The sequence below is a fragment of the Muscardinus avellanarius genome (assembly GCF_963383645.1).
Source record: "Muscardinus avellanarius genome assembly, chromosome: 1".
NCBI classification, from domain to species: domain Eukaryota; kingdom Metazoa; phylum Chordata; class Mammalia; order Rodentia; family Gliridae; genus Muscardinus; species Muscardinus avellanarius.
The window spans coordinates 145763535-145788286 of NC_137786.1; the positions used below are offsets into that span (position 1 = coordinate 145763535).

A 24752-nucleotide genomic window follows, 5' to 3' on the forward strand; every position below is an offset into this window, starting at 1 on the left:
ACTCTGAGCTACACCCCCAACCCTATTTTTTATTCTTTATTTTGATCCTCTTGTCTCAGCCTCCCAAGTATTGGGATTACAAACATGCACCACCACACTTGGCTTGAAACAAAATTCTTATAAACAACTAAAGCACTCAGTAACCTGCTAAATAATACATATACTTTCCTGGGAATGTGTACCTGGGACTTTTTGCCCCTAGCCTTACAACTGGGCAGCACCGTAAGATTTTTCTCTTTCATGTATAGAATATAGGTCCAAATATTTGTTTTTGTTAGTATATTGAAAATTAATAAGGTTTAGAAGACTTGCTTATCAATAACTCAAAAAGCTATTGATAAACTATAATTTACTAATTATCAAGGAAAAACAAATGTCAACAATATATACGTCAATCTTAAATTCTGGTATTATGTAGCCTCACATGAAGCGATTATAATGGTAAAAATACTCTCCCTTTTTTTTTTTGGTGGTATTGGGAATTCTACCTCCGAGTTACAACCCCAGCCCTATTTTTTATTCTTTATTTTGAAACAGGGTCTCACTGAGTTGCAAAGGGCCTCACTAAGTAGCAGAGGCTGTCCATGAACAGTGATCCTCCCATCTCAGCCTCCCAAACACTGGAATTAAAGCATGGACCGCCACTCCAGGCTTTACTATCCCTATTCATAATTATCTTTTATTAATAAAATCAGACTAATAGGTGAGTATACATTGAAACCACTAGCAATAAAACATTAAGATATGCTGGGCGTGGTGGCGCACACTTGTAATTCTGGCATTTGGGAGACAGGAGGATTGCAGCTTGTGGCCAGCCTCAACTAGTAGTGAGGTCATCAGCAACTCAGTGAGCTGAGCCGGGCATGGTGGCGCACGCTTGTAATCCCCGCACTTGGGAGGCGGAGACAGGAGGATCGCGCTGGTTCGGAACCAGCCTCGCTGGCTTAGAAGACCCTGTTTCCACATAAAAAAAAAAAAAGTAAAAAATAGGTCTGGGAATATATCCCAGAGGTAGAAGGGATTCCAGGAACCCCAGTACCACACACACACACACAAAAAAAAAAAAAAAAAAAAAAAAAAAAAAGAGCTGGGGGTATAGCTAGCTCAGAGGTAGTATGCCCCTGGGGTTCCATCCCCAGTAACAAAACAAAACAAAACAAAACAAAACAAAACAAATCTGCTCCAAGACACTTTCTGGTATATTAGGCAAGTAGTCTACCATTGAGCTATATACCAGCCATAACCATTTCTCACTATGCAAATAATAATCTCCATATTCTGTTCTTATCAAATTTGAATCTAGGGTTTAGTGACCTTTTAGTTTCTTCTATTACACCATACTTCATTTAACATATTTCCCTTTGGAGAAAAAAATGGCATAAATTAAATATTTAATAAATAGGATATATATATATACATAATCATCTTCTTAGCTCAGTGAGGTCTGTAATACAGTAATGCAATGGCATTAAGCTTTAAATTCCCATTGTAATTAATTCTATAGTTTTGATGCTTGATGTTTCCTCTGCACAATACTTATAGTGCAAACTATGTAGTAGTTGCCAATTAATATTAATCTATGTTGTTAAATTTTGTGAGAATAATAACTTTTGAAGAAAAAAAAAAGGGCATAGTATGCAAGGCGTCATGGTGTCCGCTTGTCATCCCCATGCTTGGGAGGCGGAGACAAGAGGATCGTGCAGGTTTGAAGCCAGCCTTGCTGGCTTAAGAGACCCTGTTTCCAAGTAAAAAAATATAAAAATAGGTCTGGGAGTGTAGCCCGGAGGTAGAAGAGTTCCATCTCCAGTACCACCACCAAAAGAAAAAAAAAAAAAAAAAGAATCCAAGCCAGGTGCTGTAAATCTTAATGCTTGGGAGGCTGAGACAGGATCATGGGCTCATGGCTAGCCTCAGAAACTTTATGAGACTCTTTCAAAAATAACAAATAAAATAGGGCTGGGGGTATAGTTTAAAGGTAGAACGTCCCCAGGTTCAATCCGCAGTAGCCCCCCTGAAACCCAAATCTGTCAAACCGAATTTATCGTTCTCACTAAGACTTATTTTTACGTTATCTGTCTTTAGTCACACTATTCTCCAGAACTAAGTTTCAAACACTATCAGCTTGATCCTTTGCAATAGTTAGTCCCAATACATGTGACGTAACGTTCCACCTCTGTCAGGTGTTCCTTTCTACCCTTGTCCTTTTCATTCCCATTTATTACAATGCTACTTGGCTCTCCTGTGTCTTGCTTGAATTACTGTAAGAATTGTATTCCTGGCTCTTTCCCATTCCAATTAATCCCCCCCCCCCCAGTACTGGGGATGGAACCCAGAGACATTCTACCTCCGGGCTACACCCCTACTCCTATTTTTTAGTCTTTATTTTGAAACAGGGTCTCACTAAGTCGCAGAGGGCCCACCAAGTAGCTGAGGCTGGCTGTGACCTGGGTTCCTCCTATCTAAGCCTCCCAAATGCTAGAATTACAAGCATGTGCCACCACGCCCGGCTTCCAACTAATCTTTAGTTCTACCAGTTATAACTTCCTGAACAGATTATAACTCTGAACAGGGTACACCTTATTTAGAAACATTCAATGGCCCTGCAGTCTGAATGAAGCCTGAGCCTGGATTAAAATTTCTATGAAGAACTTCTACAAAAATTACTAAGTTAGTCTCCACCCCCTTGCCTTTTCTTTGCCAATATAAAAAAATCTTGTAATCACTGAAAGGATATATACAGCAAACCACAAACAAGTCCTCCCCCAAAAAGGGGAAAAATTCAACTCAGCAGAATTTTTAACAAAGAATAAAATAAACATGACTATCATTTGAGACAGAAGAAAGGCAAAGAAAAGTCAGAAGAAAAAAAAATGTTTCTTAAATCCTATCCCCAGTTGAGAGGTGTTTTGTTATAGGCATATTGGAAAATTACTTATGTGGATGTAAATCTCAATCCAGTTTCAAGGCTCTGATAACTACAAGAAATTGAAGGACATACTGTTGTTATATCTAAGCACATTCTAAGACTCTCCAAACTTGATTATTTGTTTCCTTACTAAAGCATACTAAGATGAATTATTTGTGAAAAAACAAAAAACCCAGTTGGCACGGTTACTACCCCTTAGAGCTTGTATTTATTTATTTGACACTGGGGATTGAACCCAGGGGCATTCTACCTCTGAGATACATTATCAGCCCTATTTATTTATTTGTTTGTTTTTCCTTTGTGGTATTGGGGATTGAACTCAGGGACGTTATATCTCCAAGTTACATCCCCAGCCCTGTATTTATGTTTTATTTTGAAACAAGGTCTCACTAAGTTGCAGAAGGGTAGTTGAAGGTGGCTGTGAACCTGTGAATCTCCTGTCTCAGCCTCCAAGTGCTGGGATTACAAGTGTGTGCCACCATGTCTGGCTTTTATTATAATTTTGAAATAGGGTCCCACTAGGTTGATGAGAGTCTCACTACTTGCTGAGGCTGTCCTCAAACCTGTGTTCCTCCTGTCTCAGCCTCCCAAGTACTGGGATGAAAGGCATGTACCAGCACCCCTGGCTCCTCTTCGCCCTTTTAAAACCAGAAATTTATTTTTCTCATGACAAGATAAAAGTTTGAAACATCCTCCCATTACAAAAAGACTTCCTACAGGTAATGATTCTGTAGTGGCTAATTCAATGTTTACAGTCACTTTACAGAATATAAGTGCTAGATATAATGAGAATCATCTACATGTGCCAAGGAATATAGTCTACTTTAAACATGAAAATCATCACAATGTTTCATTTTAGGTATGTATAAAACATAATAGGAAACTGATAAGAATTTAAGTACTACACATTCAGTAGTAAAGTCTATAGTAGGGATGGCAAATTTTATTTTGCACACCAGCTCTGAAGAACAGTGTGTTCTGAATATGATGCCTCTGAAGCAGCGCTTTGACTCATTGGGAAAGAGTATTATAACCAACTCATAAAATTGGTTAGAGACATAAAGAGTAAGTAATGTTAGTGTCATGTTTTGCCATCCCCGTGCTACTGTTCTCCAAATAACCTCATAAAATGTAAAATTTCAAATTACTTACTGCTTCAACAGAGTTACATTCTCGCCTTGTTTCCAAATAACGTAGTGCTCGTTTTTCTTCTTCTTTTAATTTAGCATCTGCCTGTCCAAAAGCAAAATAGCAGTCACTTTAGGAATACCAAAACTATCAAGAGAAAAGCTAAAATGATCAAATATGTGAAGTTCCTGACTTACATATTTCATATAATTCTGTACACCATTTTGTTGTAAATAGGAGGGTGCCTGTGTTCTATAAAATCTCTCTGTTGAATCCAAGTACGCCTTCTCAAAATTGTCCCTATAAATTTGAAGCTTATCCTCAGGATTAGAACAAAGGTTAACTGAAAAATAGAAAATAAAATTTCAAGCAATATTTTCAGTATAATAAATGAATAGCAAACATTGAGGAGTTATTACATGCAAGATGACAATGCTCATATGAGAGAACATATGACCATTTAAGACAAAATCCTTCATAAAAAATTAAAAAGAGCATAGCAGAAGCTGGGCATGGTGGCCCACGCTTATAATCCCCATACCTGGGAGGCTGAGACAAAAAGGATCACAGGTGTGAAGACAGACAGCCTCAGCAAGTTGTGAGACTCTCATCAATCTACTAAGACCCTGTTTCCAAATAAAAATATGGCTTGGAGTGTAGCTTGGAGGTAGAATGCTCTGTGTTCACAAAACAAAAAACAAAACAAAACCATAAAAATAGGAAAAAGCAGCAAAGTAACAAATCCAAATTAAGGATATGGACTATTTTATTTGTGAACTGGAAATAGGCTGACTTCTCAGTCCAGGATCAAGAATCCATTTAACAGATGGGATTTAAACCGACCTTAAGGAACAAGAAAAGATTTGCCTAGACAGATTAGTAAGATTAGTAAGCAACTGTTCAGAAGTAGGAAAGCACAAGCTATAATGACTAGATCTTTTAAGTTTACTGTAATATGGATAATGGAATACAGGATCAAATGGTAGTTAGAAATGGTTGTGAAGAGGCTGAGACAGAAGAATCATAGGTTTACACAGCTAGACTCAGCAATTTATTCAGGCCTAATGACACATTGTTTCTAAATAAATATAAGACCCAGAGTGTAGCTCAGAGGTAGAATGCCCTGGGTTTAATCCCTTGTACCACAAAGAAAGAAAAAAAGGTAATGGTTATGAAGATGCTGGGCGTGGTAGCACAGGCCTGTAATGCTAATATGTGTGGGGCTGAGACAAGAGGATCCTGGCCAACTTCAGCAACTTAGGTCGTCCAGAACTCGGTGAGACACTGCTTCAAAATAAAAGTAGGTCTGAGGGTGTGAATGCCTCTGAGTCTAGTCCTCAGTACCACACATACAAGAAACGGTTGTGAAGAGCCTCAAATCTCAAACTAAGAGGCCTGAAATTTGGCATGGAACACCACAAAAGCAATAAATAAGTAGAAAAAATACCAACAAAATCATACTTAAAAATTTTTCCTGTGAACAGTACATGGGTTCAATGATAGTAATAAAACTACTGTAAGCTGTTTCAGAAGCCTAAATATAGAATTTAAATAGGACTAAAAGGATGGTAGTTGAAATAAAAAGAAGTAGTTGGGTGTGGTGGTGCACGCTTGTAATCCCAGCATTCAAGAGACGAGACAAGAGGATCACAGTTCACGGACAGTCTCAGCTACTTAGTGAGGCCCTCTTCAACTTAGTGAGACCCTGTTTCAAAATAAAAAAGACAAAAATAGGGCAGGGCGTGTAGCTCAGAGGTAGAATGTCCCTTGGGTTCCATCTCTAGATGCCCCCCCACACACCAAAAAAGTAAATTTCAGGGAAATGCTAATGAGAATCTAAAGACCTGATAACTGAAGAAACATAGGAATAATGGAGAAAAGCCAGTAAAAAATAACACTCTCTTTGTTCATTAATTCAACAAATACTTGCCAAGAGCCATTTTGTTCCAGTTATTCTATTTTCAGTAAAGATGTAGTGTCAATTAGATACTTAAAAAAAAGTATTATACCAAGGAGAAATAGGTACTACATATGAATCACTAAGAGAGGACTAGTCTAGGAATTAGGAAAGGTCTCCATGAGAAAATAAAAGATGAAGATGAATTAGAAGAATATTCCAATTAGAGGAAATAACATATAAAAGTACAAATGACCCACTGCTTGGGAGGCTGAGATAGGAGGATCACACAGGTTCGAAGCCAAATCAGCTACTTAGTGAGACCCTGTTTCCAAATAAAGTATAAAATGGGTCTGGAAGTGTAGCCCAGAGGTAGAAAAGCCCCTGGGTTCCCCCCAGTACCCCCCCCCCCACAAAAGTACAAATGAAGCTGGGAGTGGTGGTGCACACTTGTAATCCCAGCACTTGAGAGGTTGAGACAGGAGGATTGCAGCTTCACAGTCAGCCTCAGCTACTGAGTGAGGCCCTAGGCAACTTAGTGAGATTCTGTTTCAAAATAAAGAATAAAAAATAGGGCTGAGAGTATCGCTCAGAGGTAGACTGTCCCTGGGTTCCATCCCCAGTGCTACCAAAAAAAAAAAAATTTTTTTTTTTTTTTGTGGTACTGGGGATGGAACCCAAGGGCTTTCTACCTCTGGGCTACACTCCCAGACCTATTTTATATTTTATTTGGAAACAGGGTCTCACGAATTTGCTGAGAGCCTCACTAAGTAGCTGAAGCTGGCTTCAAAACTACTGTGCAGTCCTCCAGTCTCAGTCTCCCAAGCACTGGGATTACAAGCGTGAGCCACCACACCCAGCTCTAAATAAAAAAAATTTTTTGAAGTACAAATGAAAATATTATTATCAATAGCTGAAAAGATAGCAAAGAATGTACAAAGGGAAGTAACTTCCTGTAAACAAATACAAAACCAGTTCCCTTTTACAAGCTATAGATTCAAAACATAGATTCAAAACTTGTATTTTCTAGTTTAAGTCACTAAAAAGATATGCCAGTCAAGAAATTAATGATGTGTAGAAAATCTGACACAAAAATATGAATCTTTGTAGGTTTCTTTATTTTATTTTATTTTTTTAATTTCAAAGAATTTATTTGTATTTATTTATTTTTTTTGGTGGTACTAGGGTTCCTGGAAGTCCTTTTACCTCCGGGCTACACTCCCACGGGCTACACTCCCAGACCTATTTTTTAACCTTTTCATCTGGAAACAGGGTCTCTTAAGCCAGCAAGGCTGGCTTCAAACCAGCGTGATCCTCCTGTCTCCGCCTCCCAGGCGCGGGGATTACAAGCATGTGCCACCACGCCCGGCGGTTTATTTTTTATTTACTTATTCATTTTGGTGGTACTGGGGTTCCTGGAAGCCCTTCTACCTCCGGGCCACACTCCCAGACCTATTTTATACTTTTTTTTTTTTTTTTTTGCAACAGGGTCTCTTAAGCCAGCGTGGCTGGCTTCAAACCTGCATGATCCTCCTGTCTCCTCCCAAACGCGGGGATTACAAGCGTGCGCCACCACGCTCGGCTCTGTAGGTTTCTTTAAAGTAGAATTATTAGCATTTGTGTACTCAAAAGCATGCCAGGCACAATGATGCAAACTCAAAATATTAGTACTTGGTAGGCTGAGTCAGGAGAATTACAGGTTTGAGGACAGTCTCAGGAACTTAGTGAGACTCTGTTTCAAAATATAAAATAACAAGTGGTTGGGAGTATAGTTCAATAAGAAAACAGCTCTGGGTTCAATCCCCAATACCCCCCACCCCCATAATCTGGCACAAAAAAAGATGTTACTTTATATGCTAATAAACATAAACTCTGATAGAACTATCAGAATTCCCATGAAATGGACACAAAAGTTCAGAACATACCATAGGATTCTCTTACTCCAATAACCAGCTGAGAATCAAAAGCTTCTCCTAATCTTTCTGCATGTACAAGTTTCATTGCACTATCTTGGAGTCTGTTTTTTATATTTGAAAAAATTGATTCATTCCACGTATCAAGCATGAGCTAGGAAAACAAGAACAATATATGACATTATTTATCATTAAAATACAAAATATTAACACCCACACACACAAAGTAAAAAAAAAATCAAGCTGGACATGGCGATGTACACTTATAAATCTAGTACTTGAGAGCTGAGACAGGAGGTTCCCAGTCAGCCTGAGCTACTTAGTGAGGCCCTTTGCAACTTAGTGAGACCTTTTTTTTCAAAATAAAAAATAAAAAATAGGACTGGGCCTGTAGCTTGGAGGTAGAATGCCCCTGGGGTCCATCCTTGGTGCTGAAAAAAAAAAAAAAAAAAGAAAATGAAAACAATCAAAGAAAGAAACAAAAAATGAAATCAAGCTGGGTATGGTGGTGCATGCACACCTGTAAGACCAGTACTTGAAAGGCTAAGAGGAGAATCACAGGTTCTCAGCCAGTCTCAGTAACTTAACAAGGCCTTCAAGCAACTTAGTGAGACTGTTTCAAAATAAAAAAATATTTTTATTTTGGCTCAGAGGTAGAATGCCGCTGAGTTAAATCCCTAGTACCAATGATAATAATAAAAAAAATCAAATTTTAGCCTGAATTTACGTGACTACTTCAAGAAAGTAGTATATTTAGCATAAAGGATGTAAAACAAGTTTCAGAATCAGACATAAGTGGGTTTTAATCCCAGCTTTATTACTTATCTGCTTTCCTGTGAGTAAAATTATCAAAAAAATACAAATTTCCAGTGACCATTATAAAAGTGAAATATAATACATAAAAAAGGTTCCTTCTCAAGCTGGACGTGGTGGTGTACCCTTGTAATCCTAGTATTTGGGAAGCTGAGACAGAAGGATTGCAGGTTCGCGATCAGCCTCAGCAATTTAGTGAAGCCTTCTGCAGAAGTTAGTGAGACTCTGTTTTAAAATAAAACACAAAACAGGGCTGGAGGTATAGCTGAGATAGAACGCCCCTGGGTTTCATTCCCAGTAGTACAAAAGAAAGAAAAAATTTTTTTCTCATAGTTTCATGTTGAATTTCAGAAATACTGGTATGCTGGGGATACTCATATACATGTTTGTACTGATACATTAAAAACTAGAGAAAATCTCTTGGATACTGGACCTTACAGAAAGAACATACCTTATGGATGTCCATCAAAATGATAGAAATACATATATATATGTTAGTGAATACATTTTAGTGCTCCAAGTAACTTTGTCAGGATATAGGAGAAATGTTAAACAGCAGAAACAGCAGCAATACAAGGGTCAACGTTTTATAACATTCACTACCTAGCTAGGAATACTCCACATATTCTCCAAATACAATTCACTTAATAATTATCACAATACTGATACAGATACTACATTTTATACTTATCTTTAGATAGGTGGAACCTGCGATAAATTTAACTTCCCTACAATCATGCAGTTCCTAAGTGGCAGCTCTGGGATTTGAATTCAACAACTCTGATGTCAAGCCAATGCTCCACACTGCTTTCCATGATTAACAGGAATGGTGAAAACAAGGGGGAGAGATTATGGAGCTGCAAACTGAAGAGCCTCTACAGAGCATCTCAAAGTATCTTCATTTCTTTGGTACCAATTTCTCAGGCTGCAATTATTCCTACCACTGAAGAATCAGGGGATATCTAAATTTACGGTATCCCTGTCAACATTAAAGGAAATTTTAAGGATGGGAATGGGGTAACAATGCCTAAGCCACACTATTTTAATGTATGAGTTTGTTATTAAAACCATCATAGTAAACAGTAAGTTATTTAAAGTTCAAAATGGCAATTTTTACTTTTCAAATCTCTGGTTAGAGCTGAAGAGGTAGTTCAGTGGTAAAGCAAATGCTTAGCAAGTGTGAGGCCCTGGGTTCAATCTTTAGCAGACCCAGTGTACATCTGGTTACTTTTGATTTTCACAAGAAAGAAGATACTTGGTAAATGAAGAGAGAAATTTTGAAGAGTAATTTAGAGTTTCAAGGTAAGACTGGGAACTTTAACTTTCAAAGCTGACTTCTTTCCATTAAATCACAACTTGTTATTGGGCACAGGCTGTTAATTACAATTAACACAAAATATAAAAAGAAGCATGGTATATACTGAGTTTATAACAACTATAAGTAAGAGATTAGAGATGACAGTTTAGCTACAATTAAACACAAACTTATCAGAAGGCAATTTTTTTCTGGTAGAACTGGAGATTGAACCCAGGGGCAGTCTACCTCTGAACTATACAACCCTAGCCCTATTTTTTTTTTTTTTTAATTTGAAACAGGGTCTCACGAAGTTGTGGAAGACCTCACTAAGTAGTTGAGGCTGGCTGTGAATCTGTGATCCTTCTGTTTCAGCCTCCCAAGCATGCGCCACCATGGCTGGCTCATCACAAGGCAATTTAATAAAATTATTTTTGAAAGAGAAAAACAGTAATTTATAGGTGGAAGACCTTACCTTGAAACTCTAAATTACTGTTCAAGAGATCTACAGTCTATGGCCATACTACCCTGAACATACCCAATCCTGTCTCAACAGATTTATAATTTTAGACCACAGAAAAAGATAAAAGAGAATTGTAGCTAAGATGGATAAAATAAAAAGATTATTATTCAATAAAACCAGGAATAGCTGAAAAGAAATTTACATGTGAAGTAGAAAAACCCATTTCAAAGTCCACATTATTTTCAAATGCCTTCAAATAATCCTCTTTCTGAAGAGTACTAGAAAAACAATGGGAAGACTGACTTACCTTTCGAACAATACTATCTTCCACATTTGACTTTTTATTGCTGCCCTGTTTACCCATTAAAGTAATCTCTAGTTGACAAAAAGGTTTCGGTAAAATATCACACTGCGTAAAGAATTTTCGCCATTCAACAATATATGCTTTTAGCAAAGCTGTGTCATCTTGATGGCTCAGTACTCGCTGAAAAAAAGAATTTTATCAATTTGAAATAAACGTAGTATGCTTTGAAAAATAAAACATATCCATGCCATTATTTCTAAATATTATAAAAACCATATTTTCAAGAGAAAGTAAAGCATGTTTGTAAAAATCTGGAACACAAATATCCATAACAACATTATTCAAACAGACGAAACAACCTAACTGATAAACGGATAAGCAATGTGAGATAAGCCACACTGTGGAGCTTATTATTCATCCAAAGAGGTACAAATCCTGATAAATGCTATAACACAGGTGAAATCTTGAAACACCTATCCCAGCCAGGCACCGTGGTGCATGCTTGTAATCCTAGCACTTGGGAGGCGGAGACAGAAGGATTTGGGTCCCAAGACAACCACAGCAGTAGACAGACACTCATCAACCTACCAAGACTGTTTCCCAAAACACAAAACAGCACAAAACAAAAGGGCTGGGGGTGTAGCTCTGAGGTAGAACGCCCCTGGCTTCAACCCCCAGTATCAAAACAAAACACACACACCTCTATCTCAAGTAAATTTAAGAAACCAGTCACAAAAAGCTACATACTGTAGGAAACCTATTTCATAGAAAATGTCAAGAACAGGAACAGGCAAATACATAGAGGCAGAAAAGAGATTAGTGGTTGCCTGGAGTTGGGAGGAAAGATGCAGGAAGTGACTTGTAATTGTGTGTGTGTGTGTGTGTGTGTGTGTGTGTGTGTGTGTGTGTGTGTGTACTAGGAATTGAACTCGGGCATTCTATCACTGAGCTATACTCCTAGCCCTATTAAGTCCTATTTAATTTTTTGGTACTGGGATTGGACCCAGAGGACTTCTATCTCAGAGCTACACCCCAGCCCTATTTTATATTTTATTCTGAAACAGGGTCTCACTAAGTTGCTAAGGGTCTTGCAAAGTTCACATGTCCTGGCCTCAATCATGTGATCTGCCTATCTTGGCCTCCCAAGTACTAGGGTCAACATTTGCCACAATGACTAGCTAAGTTTTTTTTGGTGGTACTGGGGATGGAACCCAGCGGCTACACCTCTGAGCTATACCCCCTGCCCTATTTTTTATTCTTTATTTTGAAACAGGGTCTCACTAAGTTGCAGAAGGCTTCACTAAGTAACTGAGACTGTCCGTGAACCACGATCCTCCAGTCTCAGCCTCCCAAATGCTGGGATTACAAGAGTGTGCCACCAGGTCTGGAGCTACTTTTTATTTTGAAACAGGGTCTTGTTGTATTACTGTAAACTGGCCTTGAACCTGCAATTCTCCTATCTCAGCCTCCTAAGTACATTTAGCTCCTTTTAGTACATTTAGCTGAGATGACTAGCATAAGCCACTACTATACCTGGCTCAGAGGTACTCTTTAGGGGTGATGAAAATACTTTGAAATTAGTGGGAGACAATATATACAACTTTTATGAATATACTAGAACTCACTTAATCATACACTTTAAGACAGTAAATTTTATGGTAGGTAAATGATGTTTCAGTTTAGAAAGGAGTTGGTGGTAGGGATAGAATCCAGGGCCTCTTGGATGCGAGGCAGTATATCTCAGTTTCTTAGAAAACAATGGGGTCAAGCAGGGCACAGTGGTGCACACCTGTCATCCCAATACTTGGAGGGCAGAAATGGGAGGATTGTAGATTCATGGCCAGCCTCAGCAACTCAATGACTTTGTTTAAAAAAAAAAAAAAAAAAATAGAAGTGGGGGTGTACCTCAGCGATAGAATGCCCCTGGGTTCAATCCCCAATCCCCTACACACACACACACACACACACACACACACACACACACACACACGGCAATGAAGTTAATTTCCCTGCTGCTAATGTTTGGGCTGGTCCTCCAACTTGCTCTGACCAACAAAAGCTCATAGAGGTAATGGGAGATTTCTTCTTCTTTTTTCTTTTTTTTTTTTGGTGGTACTGGGGTTCCTGGAAGCCCTTCTACCTCTGGGCTACACTCCCAGACCTATTTTATATTTTTTTATTTGGAAACAGGGTCTCTTAAGCCAGGGAGGCTGGCTCCGAACCAGCGCAATCCTCCTGTCTCCGCCTCCCAGGCATGGGGATTACAAGCGTGTGCCACCACGCCCAGCATAATGGGAGATTTCTAAATTTTAGATCTTAAGAGGTCATGTAGATTCTAATCTCACTTTAAGGGTGGTTTCCTTGAGAATGAGAAATCTCGTGGTGGAAGAGAAAACCAATTTCACATACCAGATATATGATTAGGTTCTCTAGGACCATCCAGTCCCTGTACAGCTCACACAAACTACTGCTGCTTTAGTATGTTTAGGTGAAATCAACTGATCCCAGCCCAAATTACAATCCACAGAATTATGAACAATTAGTTACTTGGGGCTAGAGCTTCAGTTCAGTGGTTGAGAACTTGTCTAGGATGTACAAAGCACTAGGTTCAACCTCAAGGACTGAAAATAAATGCATAAATAAGTACAATTAGGCTAATATAAAAAGCATCTCACTAAGTTGCCCAAGCTAGTTTTGAATTCCTGTGCTCAGGCGATCCTCTTGCTTCAGATTCCTGAGTGCTGGGACTGACTTCCTTTTTTTGGTCACTTATTAAGTTTTTGTGGTGCTCTACCACTGAGGTACTCTTCCAGTTTCTTTTTGGTCATTTTACTTATTTTTTTGCAGTACTGGGGATGGAAACCAGAGGCATTCTATCTCTGAGCTACACCCCCAGCCCTATTCTTAATTCTTTATGATCCTCTGGGTCTCAGCCTACCAAATGCTGGGATTACAAGCGTGCACCACCACGCCAGGCTGATTTATAAGAGTTTAAAAATTCTTTATAAATTCTAGTTCTACAGCTTACCTGCTCTGAATCAGTGGTACTAGATCCCATTTTCAGGTTCTTACTAACATCTACAGTTTGGACTTTATTACCCTATGTTACAATGAAACCCTTACATACTTTGTATGTTAGTATTGAATATATTTGTTAACATCTGCTAATATCTATGAGGCCCTTTATTACCCTATTTCTAGATTTCTAGAAGCTAAAGAATAAAACTATAAACTCTTAAATAGATATAATTTATCATTTTTTTTCTTTTTTTGAGGTACTGGGGATGGAACCCAGGGGCATTCTACCTCTGAGCTACATCCCCAGCCCTATTATTTTATTCTTTATTTTGAAACAGGGTCTCACTGAATTGCAAAGGGCCTCACTAAGTAGCTGAAGCTGGCCACAAACTTGCGATCCTCCTGTCTCAGCCTCCCCAATGCTGGGATTACAAACATGTGCCACCACGTACAGTGACATAATTTATCTTCAATAAAGAATATAAACAGGTAAGTTGATGTTTTCTAATATAAATGGAAAATGTATTTCTAAATCATTTTTAGAAAAAGTTTTAATTAAATTGTTGTACTGAAGCATATAATTTTATAACCAAAGGCTGAAAGATATCTTTATTAAAAGATTAATTTCTGTAAGGATCGTGGGTTCAAGGCCACCTAAACTAATGCTTGCATAATTGACCAAAAACCTACATGAGATCTGCCTTCATTTTAGAAAATTAAAATTTTATTTATAACACCAACGCAGAAGTCCTGATTTCAGTTCAGCAGTAATAATACAAAGGAGAATCCCAGGATTTTACAATCAGAGAAGTATCTGGAATTGTATTAGTCATGAGAGAAAAAAACAGATGTATGTGACTACCATTATCTTTTGGCTAAAGATGATGCCAAAAGATAATGGTAGTTCAAACTTCTAAAAATGTATAAAAAACTAAACTCTTTATGGCATCATTTAACTGAAGATAATACACTCTCAAGAGAAATTATTACTGTGGGGCACCAATAAAAAATTTAAAAAAATATTAGCTGGGCATGGTGGCGCACGCTTGTAATCCCCGCGCTTGGGAGGCTGAGACAGGAGGATCGCACAGGTTTGAAGCCAGCCTCAGCTACTTAGTGAGGCTTTTACCAACTTAGTGAGACCCTGTTTCCAAATAAAATATAAAAAAAAAGGTATGGGAGTATAGCCCGGAGGTAGAAAGCCTCTGGGTTCCACCCCCGGTACCAATAAACAAACAAACAAACAAACAAACAAACAAACAAAATAAAAAATATTACTGTGGGTGAAAACATCCAACAAATGACAATTATTTCATTTAAAAATTTAACAAATGTGTCAAGTCAGGTGTAATATTTTTATTTTTTGGTGGTACTAATGACTGAACCCAGAGGCATTCTACCTCTGAGTTGCACCCTCAGCCTTTTAAAATTTTATTTTGAAACAAAGTTGATGAGAGCCTTACTACTTGCTGAGGCTAAACCTGTGATCTTTCTGCCTCAGCCTCCAAAGTACTAGGATTACAGGCGTGTATCACTATACCTTGCTCCAGTATGATATTCTAAATTACTTTAGGAAGTCTTACCTTCAAAAATCACAAAACATGATACTGTCTTTTTTTGTGTGGTACTGGGGGTGGAACCCAGGGGCTTTGCTACCTCCGGGCTATACTCCCAGACCTATTTTTTTTATACTTTATTTTGAAACAGGGTCTCACTAAGTTGCTGAGAGCCTCACTAAGTAGCTGAGGCTGGCTTCGAACCTGTGCAATCCTCCTGTCTCAGCCTCCCAAGCACTGGGATTACAAGCGTGTGCTACTACGCCCAGCTGTACTGATATTGTCTTAATAGTTTTAAACTAGATAAAGACCCTGGTAGTAGTTCAGTGAGGACAGCCTCAGATAGAACACAAGCTTAGCAAGTGCAAGGCCTTGGGGTTCAAAAGGAAAAGCAATCTAAAATAAAGATACAGAACTTACTGCCTGTGCTTGCTTAATAAACTCAAGGATATCTTCTTTTAAAGCCTGATGAATTTTTGCTGGGCCTTTATCATCCCAGAGACAGACTGCATGCACATCCCTGTAAAAATAAAGCAAGTCATCAATTATTAATAATCAAAGAACAAACAAAATACATTTAAGATCTGTAAAAGTGCAGCTTTCAATAGACCATAGCAGACCAAGCTAATGATACCTGAATTCCTTCACAAGGACTAAGCACTCTTTCTAAGCTGTTTCACACATATATTTGCTTCTATTTTCACTTGTGTGTGTGTGTGTGTGTGTGTGTGTGTGTGTGTGTTACTAAGGATTGACCAGGAGTGTTCTACTTCTGAGTTACACGCCAGTCCTATTTTATTTTGAAACAGCCCATGCTATAAAGGAAATTATTTATAAATGCTTAACTATATTTAAAAAAATCTAACATAGGGTTTGAGGAGTAGGGGAGGGAGAAAATAAGCATAAGCATTTTTCAAAGTTTTATTTTTAAGGGATAGAGAATAATAAAAGCAAAAGGTAAGAAGTATTCCAAGTTTCAATTTTCTTGGGTAGAAGAGAACTATAGAAGAAATAGGATAGGCCGGGTGGTGGCAGCTCACACTTGTAATCCCAGTACTTGAGAGGCTGAGACATGAGAATAGCAGGGTTGCGGCCTGCCTTAGCTACTTAGTGAGGCCCTGTGCAACTTAGTGAGACCCTGTTTCAAAATTAAAAATAAAAAATAGGGCTGAGGGTGTAGCTCAGAGATGGAATGCCCCTGGGTTCTATCCCTAATACTGGAAGAAAAAAAAGAGGAGGAGAAGGAGAAGAAAAAATAAGATGACACTGGCATAAAAAACAGGATTCTGCTTTCAATTAATAGTAATACTACGGGATACAAGAAAACAGGAAGATAACCACTAATGAAAGTAAACTTTGAAAGTAAAAAAGAAAAATAAAACAGTAACACTTAATAAATGATAGTTATAAAAGTAATAAAAACCTGGGGGAAAGCCCACCAAGTGCTATGTGCACGTGTGTTACTATCACTATGATTTATATTACAGTGCGACTATAATGTACCAATAAAAGTATATTTAAAAAAAAGTAACAGAAGGAGCGGTGGTGCATGCTTGTAATCCCAGTGCTTGGAAGGCTGAAACAGGAGGATTGCAGTGTGCGGAGAGCCTCAGCTACTTAGTGAGGCCCTCAGCAACTCAGTAAGATCCCGTTTCAAAATAAAGAATAAACAATAGGACTGGGGGTGTAGCTTGGAGGTAGAATGCCCCTGGATTCCATCCCCAGTACTGCAAAAAAAAAAAAAAAAAAAAAAAAAAAAAAGCAATACAAACAATATCAGTCATGACATTAAATCTGAACTGAATAAATGATACCATTAAAGACAGTATGCAGCCGGGCATGGTGGGGCACACTTGTAATCCCCATGCTTGGGAGGCGGAGACAGAGGATTGCGCAGGTTCGAAGCCAACCTCACTGGCTTAAGAGACCCTGTTTCCAAATAAAATATAAAATAGGTCTGGGAGTGTAGCCCAGAGATAGAAGGGTCCATCCCCAGTACCACCAAAAAACAAAAACAAAAACAGTATGCAGGGGTGAGGCTACAGATCAGCATGGTTCTATAACACTGACAAAAAAAAAAAAAAAAAAAGCAAACAAAATAATGAGGTAGTGGGGCAGAGACAGCATGCAGGCTGGGAATGTGTTTGTGGGGGTGCTGGGGATTGACTCCAGGGCCTTACATATGCTAAGCACACATACTGAGGACCTCACTAAGTTGCCAAGGCTGCCTTTGAACCTGTTTCATCTTCTCAAATACTAGAATTATAGGCCTGTACCACCATTCCAGACTTCCTTATACTTATTTAAAAAGTTTGCTGTAGCCAGGAGTGGTGGCGCACGCTTGTAATCCCGGCACTTGGGAGGCAGAGACAGGAGGATTGCGCAGGTTCGAAGCCAGCCGCACACGCTGGCTTAGGAGACCCTGTTTCCAAATAAAAATGTAAAAATAGGTCTGGGAGTGTAGCCCGGAGGTAGAAGGGCTTCGAGGAACCCCAGTACCACCAAAAAAAAAAAAAGTTTACTGTAAAACAGTATGCCAAGCTGGGCGTGGTGGCGCATGCTTGTAATCCCAGCGCTTGGGAGGCTGAGACAGGAGGATTGCATAGGTTCGAAGCCAGCCTCAGCTACTTAGTGAAGCTCTCAGCAACTTAGATCCTGTTTCCAAATAAAGTATAAAAATAGGTCTGGGAGGATAGCCCAGTGGTAGAAAAGCCTCTGAGTTCCACTCCCAGTAACACACACACACACACACACACACACACACACACACACACACACACACACACAGTATACCATGTTATGCCAGCAGCAACTTCACAGATCTTATGCTGTGTCTTTGATGACATCAAAAGGCCACCATGTATGATTGACCTATACCATTCTGGTTATGTAAGTATATTCTATGATGAGCTGGGAGAGGTGGAGCACGCTGGTAATCCCAGCATTTTGAGAGGCTGAGACAGGAGGATGCTGTTCATGGACAGCCTCAACTACTTACTTAGGCCCTTTGCAACTCAGAGAGACACTGTTTCAAAATAAAGAATAAACAATCGGACTGAGAGTATAGCTTGGAGGTAGAATGTCCCAGGTTCTATCCCCAGTACTGCAAAAATAAATGCATAAATAAATAAAAGTATATTCTATGATGTTCACACAATGACAAAATTATCTGACCAAACATTTTCAGAATGCGTTCCTATTGTTAAGTGATGCCCAACTGTAACTGCTCTGTGGAAATCAAGCTATCACACTGAAACCAGCCCTATGGAAAGGCCTGCTTGGTGGGGAACTGAAGTCTTTGGCCAGGGAAGAGTGAGGCCTGACAATCTTGTGAGTGAGCTGGGAAGACCATTTGGGCCTATTTGAATCTAGACATAGATTTTACCGGAATCTGGACTACAACCTCATGAGAGACACAGAGAAGCCATAATCAGATTCCTCACCCTCAGAAACTGTGAAATAAGTCTGTGGTTTCATTTACTAAGTTTTAGAGTAATTTGTTATGCAGCAGTGCATAATTAGTACACAGATACATAATAAAGGAGGACTGGACAAAGAGAACTACTATAATCGCTCAGACTGGCAAAAAGAACACCTGAGAGGGAAAGAAGTTCAATTCAAGAAATGTTTAATAAAACTCTATGAAACCTAGTAATCAATTGGACATGAGAAAGTAAAAATCAGGAAGTTAAAAGCTTCCAGATTTTAGATGGGTTTGGTGGATCACATTTGTAATCCCAGCACTTAGGAGGCTGAGACAGTATTGCACACATTTGAACCTGCCTCAGCTACTTAGTGAAGCTCTCAGCTTAGTGAGACTCTGTTTCCAAATAAAGTATAAAATAGGTCTGGGAGTATAGCATGGAGGTAGAAAAGACCCTGGGTTCCACCCCCAATACCACAAAACAAAACAACAACAAAAAACTTCCAGATTTTTCATTTGACACTATGGTTTGGTGCTTCAGTTGAAAACCCAGGGGTGTTCTACCTCTGAGTTATACCCCCAGCCCTATTTTTAAGCTTATTTTTAGTTTGAAACAGGGTCTCACTAAATTGCAGATGGCCTCCCTAAGTTGCTGAACCTGGCCATGAACCTGTAATCCTCCTGTCTCAGCCTTCCAAGTACTGGGATCACAGGCATGTGCCACCTTACCCAGCTCATTTGAGACAATGAATAATATCTTTTGGGGTTTGGGGTGGTACTGGGGATTAAACCTAGGGGCATTCTACCTCTGAGCTATACCCTCAGGCCTATTTTAGTTTTTAATTTTAAAATTAAAAAAAAAAAACTAAGTTACTGTGTGTTGGCCTTGAACCTGCAATCCCTATCTCAATCCTATCTTACTACCATAAGTAATAGAACTGCAGGAGTGGTACCACTACTGAGTAACATTTGAAGTATTCATGAAACTTAAGAAACAAATATGGCTGGGCGTGGTGGCACACGCTTGTAATCCCAGTACTTGCTAGGCTGAAACAGGAGGACCACAGGTTTGGGGCCAGCCTCAGCTACTCAGTGAGGCCCTCTGCAAATTAGTGAGACTCTATTTCAAAATAAAGAATAAAAAATAGGGCTGGGGGTGTAGCTCAGAGGTAGAATTCCCCAGGGTTCCATCCCTAGTTCTGCAAAGAAGGAGGAGGAGAAGGAAGAACAAATATGCACAAAGCAACTGGCTACATGGGTCTAGAAATTCAGTTCAGGAATTAATCTGGACTGCAAACATGAGAACTCTAGTAAAGGAGTAAGAAAAAAATGAAACTCTAGAAATTTAAATATCTGAGAGGCACACACAAATGAGTCAGCTAGAAAAAGATAAAAACAAGATGTCATAAAAATAAACTTAGTAATAAAATATCTCTTAATCTTATATGTAATAAAGATGAATTTTCTTAAGGTCACAAGCTGAAAATAACTTTAATTCTGGTACCAATTTCATAGATCAGAGGCACCTCATCTAAGAGCATGGATCTGGAGTAACAGTTCTCAGCTGAGGAAGGATGGTTTCCCCAAGATGATATGGGGAGACATGTGAAAACCTTGTTTCCTGAATATGGAGTGGGGAATAGGGCACACATTGAGTATATGCTACTAGAATTTACAAAAGTAAAGGACAGAGCTGGTAAATATTGCATAGAATGCAGGACAATCTCTAATACCACTCAAATGCCAATAGCACTCCAAGTGGGGGAAAAAAAAAAGATATACATTATGAAAAAAGGAGAAGAAATCTAGAAAAATCAATGTAGTTAATATCAAAAGCATTGATATACATCAGATTTTTGTGGGGGGGGGCATGGGGATGGAACCCAGGGGAATTCGACCTCCGAGATACACACGCTGCCCTATTTTTTGTTCATTTTGAAAGAGGGCCTCACTAAGTTTCTGAGGCTGGCTTTGAACTTGAGAAATCCTCCTGTTTCAGCCTCCCAAGTGCAGGGATTACAAGCCTGCGCCACCACGCCTGGCTCAGATTTTTAAAATTTTTTATTGGTGCATTATATTCATACATCATATTGGGGTAAAAAACTTGTATGGACATACATGTACACATCACCCATTTAGCCCCTACCCAATTCCCACCCCATTCCCTCCCCAAATCCCTCCTTCCCTTGCTCGGCTTAGTGGTTGACTTCAATATGTTTAAATACATTGTGTGTTTCAGGGAAATTCCTTCTTCCCTCCTCCCAGCACCTCATTTAGGTTGTTTGCCCCTCTATAAGATTTCCTTTTTCATCTAGAGTACCTCCTATGACCCATTTCTCCTTAGCTTTCACATATTAGGGAAAGCATCTGATTTCTTATTTTTTGTGACTGACTAATCTCACTTAGCATAATGTCCTCCAGTTCCATCCATTTCCCTGAAAATAATGTAATTGAGTTTTTTTTTTTTTTAATGGCTGAGTAAAATCCCATTGTGTACACATCCCACAGTTTTGTAATCCATTCATATGTTGATGGACATCTTGGCTGGTTCCATAGTTTGGCTATGGAGAATTGTGCAGCTATGAACAGAGATATACATGCATTAGTTTGGTAGTTTGGTTTCTTTTCTTTTGGGTAGATACCCAGAAGTGGTATTGCTGGATCAAATGGTAGATTTGTTCCCATTCTTCTGAGGATTCTCCATATTGTTTTCCAAACTGGTTGCACTAATTTGCAATCCCACCAACAATGTTTCAGAGTTCCCACTTCTCCACATCCTTTCCAGCATTTGTTGTTGTTTTGTGTTTTGAATGTTTGCCATTCTAGTTGGAATTAGGTGAAATTTCAGGGTAGTTTTGATTTGCATCTCTCTGATTGCCAATGATGTTGAGAATTTCTTCATGCATTTATTGGCCATTTGAATTTCTTCTTTCATGAAGTGTCTAGTTTGCTTGCCCATTTTTTTAATTGGGTGTTTTTTTTTTTTTTAGTGTTAGAGTTTCTTGAGTTATTTGTATATTCTAGATATTAGTCCTCTATCGGAGATGTAGGTGGCAAAAATCTTATCCCATTCTGTTGGCTCTCGGTTGAGGTTCTTGACAGTTTTCTTTGCTGAACAGAAGCTCTTCAGTTTCATGCAATCCCACATATTGATTCGCCTTTTAATTTGTTGTGCCTTTGGGGTCTTGTTAAGAAAGTGTTTATCTGTGCCTATGTGTTGCAGTGCTGGACGTATTCCCTCTTCAAGGAGCTTCAAGGTCTCTGGTTTAATTTCCAAGTCTTTGATCCACCTTGAATTGACTCTTGTGCAGGGTGAGAAAGTGGGATTAATTTCCAATTTTCTGCATATGGTTAACCAGTTTTGCCAACACCATTTTGAAGAGGCTATCTTTTTTCCAGTGTATGTTTTTTTGACCCCTTTGTCAAAAATCAATTGGCCAAAAGTGTGTGAGATTATTTTTGGGTCTTCTATTCTGCTCCATTGGTCTATGATTCTGTTCTTGTGCCAGTACCATGCTGTTTTTATTACACTCGCTTTGGGTATAGTTTAAACTCAGGTATTGTGATTCCTCCTGCATGGTTTTTGTTGCTAAGAACCTTTGGGTATTCTGGGCTTTTTGTTATTCCAAATAAATTTAAGGAATGATTCTTCTATGTCTGTGAAGAATGATCTTAGTAGTTTAATGGGCATTGCATCGAATTTGTAAATCACTTTTGAAAATATGGCCATTTTAATATTTATTCTGCCAATCCAAGAACATGGATGATCTTTCCATCTTCTAAGATCTTCAATTTCTTTTTTTCAATGTTTTAGAATTTTCTTTGTAGAGATCTTTTGCCTCCTTGGTTAAGTTTATTCCTAAGTATTTTATTTTTTTGTGGGAGGTCCTGAGTGGAAGTGTTTTCTGAATTTCTTTACCAGTGGATTTATGGTTGGTGTACATATAAGCTTCATTTAAGATTTTTTAAGATTTGATTTTGTATCCAGACACTTTGCTGAATTTGTTGATCAGTTCTATAAGCCTTTTGGTGAGTTTGTTGAGTTTTATAAATATGGTATCATGTCATCTGCAAATAGTGAAAGCTTGAGTTCTGCTTTTCTCTATTTATACTCCTCTGATTTCCTTTTCTTGCCTTATTGCTCTGGCTAGAGTCTCTAGTACTATATTGAAGAGAAGTGGTGATAAATGTCTTGTTCCTGTTTTTAGCGAAAATTCTTGAAGTTTTTCCCCATTTAATATGATGTTGGTGGTGGGCTTATTGTAGATTGCCTTTATGATGCTGAGATATGTTCCTTCTATTCCAATTCTCTGCAATGTTTTTATCATAAATGGATGTTGGATTTTATCAAATGCTTTTTCAGTGTCTATTGAAATGATCATATGATTTTTGCCTTTGATTCTGTTTATATGATGAATTACATGGATTGATTTCTGTATGTTGAACCAGCCTTGCATCCCTGGGATGAACGCTACCTGGTTATGGTGTATGATTTTTCTTTATGTGGTTCTGAATGCGTGTTGCTAGTATTTTAACAGTTTTACATCCAAGTTCATCAGAGATATAGGCCTATAGTTTTCCTTCCTTGAACTGCCTTTATTTAGTTTGGGTATTAGTGTGATGTTGGCTTCATAGAATGTATTTGGGAGAGTCCCACTTTTTTCTATTTCATGAAATAGTTTGAGCAATATTGGGGTTAGCTCTTCTATAAAAGTTTTATAGGATTCACTTGGAAAGCCATCTGGTCCTGGGCTTTCCTTTGACTTTAAGCTCTTTATTGCTGTTTCAATCTCTTTGATTGTTATTGGTTGGTTTAAGTGTTCTAAATCTTCTCGACTCAGTTTAGGAAGGTTGGATTTATCTAGAAAGTTGTCAATTTCCTCCAGATTTTCCATTTTGTTGGAGTAAAGTTTTTCAAAGTAGTTTCTGATAATCCTCTGGATTTCTACACTGTCAGTAGTAATGTCTCCTTTTTAATCTCATCGTCATAATTTGGGTTGATTCTTATTTTTAGTTAGGTTGGCTAGTGGTTTATCTATCTTGTTAATTTTTTCAAGAAACCAGCTTTTGGTTTTGTTGACTTTCTGTATTGTTTTATTCTCTATTTCATTAATTTCTGCTCTATTTTTAATAATTTCCTGTCTTCTACTGGCTTTGGGGTTCGATTATCCCTGCTTTTCAAGGGCTCTGAGGTGTCTCGTTACGGTATTTATTTGAAGATTTTCTGTTTTTCTTATGTGAGCACTCAGTGCTATAAATTTTCCTCTTAATAGTGCTTTCAAAGTGTCATAGAGGTTTTGATGTGTTGTATCTTTATTTTCATTTGTTTCTAGAAATTTCTTAATTTCACCTCTTACATCTTCTATGACCCATTCTTCATTCAGAAGTATGGTGTTTAGTCTCCACATGTTTATGTTGTTTTCTGGGTCTTCTTATAGTTGATTTCTAGTTTCATTCCATTATGGTCTGAAATGACACAGGGAAGTATGTAACATTTTTTGAATTTGCTAGTGCTCATTTTGTGTCCCAGGATGTGATCTATTTTGGAGAAGGTTCCATGAGCAGCTGAGAAAAATGTAAAATCCGCTGTTGTTGGGTGGAATATTCTGTATATATCCAACAGGTCCATTTGATTAATGGTGTTCTTTGGTTCTGAGGCATCTTTGCTGACCTTTTGTCTGTTAGATCGGTCTAATATGTGAGAGTTGTGTTGAAGTCTCCCAGTATTATTGTATTGGGACTTAGGTGTGACTTCATGTCACAAAGAGTTTGTTTTATGAAAGTAGGTGCACCTATGTTTGGGGCATAGATGTTGATTATTGTTATTTCCTCTTGCTGGATTATTCTTTTTACCAGTAAAATATGACCTTTGTCTCTTCTAATAAGTTTGGGTTTGAAGTCTAACTTGTCTGATATCATAGTTGCTACTCCTGCTTGCCTTTGAGTTCCGTTAGCATAGATAACCTTGCTCCAGCCCTTTACCTTGAGTTTGTTCCTGTCTTTACTTGTAAGGTGT

General features: G+C 38.4%; 1 protein-coding gene across 1 annotated transcript in view; it reads right to left on the reverse strand.

The window, feature by feature from the left end:
* Positions 1-24752, reverse strand: part of CUL5 (cullin 5) — a gene marked incomplete at both ends in the record, with an annotated part of 76363 nt that overhangs the window by 38440 nt on the left and 13171 nt on the right. The window contains 5 exon segments of the mRNA XM_080720044.1: positions 4062-4159; positions 4252-4397; positions 7877-8018; positions 10742-10918; positions 15733-15832. Coding sequence (XP_080576170.1) covers positions 4062-4159; positions 4252-4397; positions 7877-8018; positions 10742-10918; positions 15733-15832 — 663 coding nt within the window.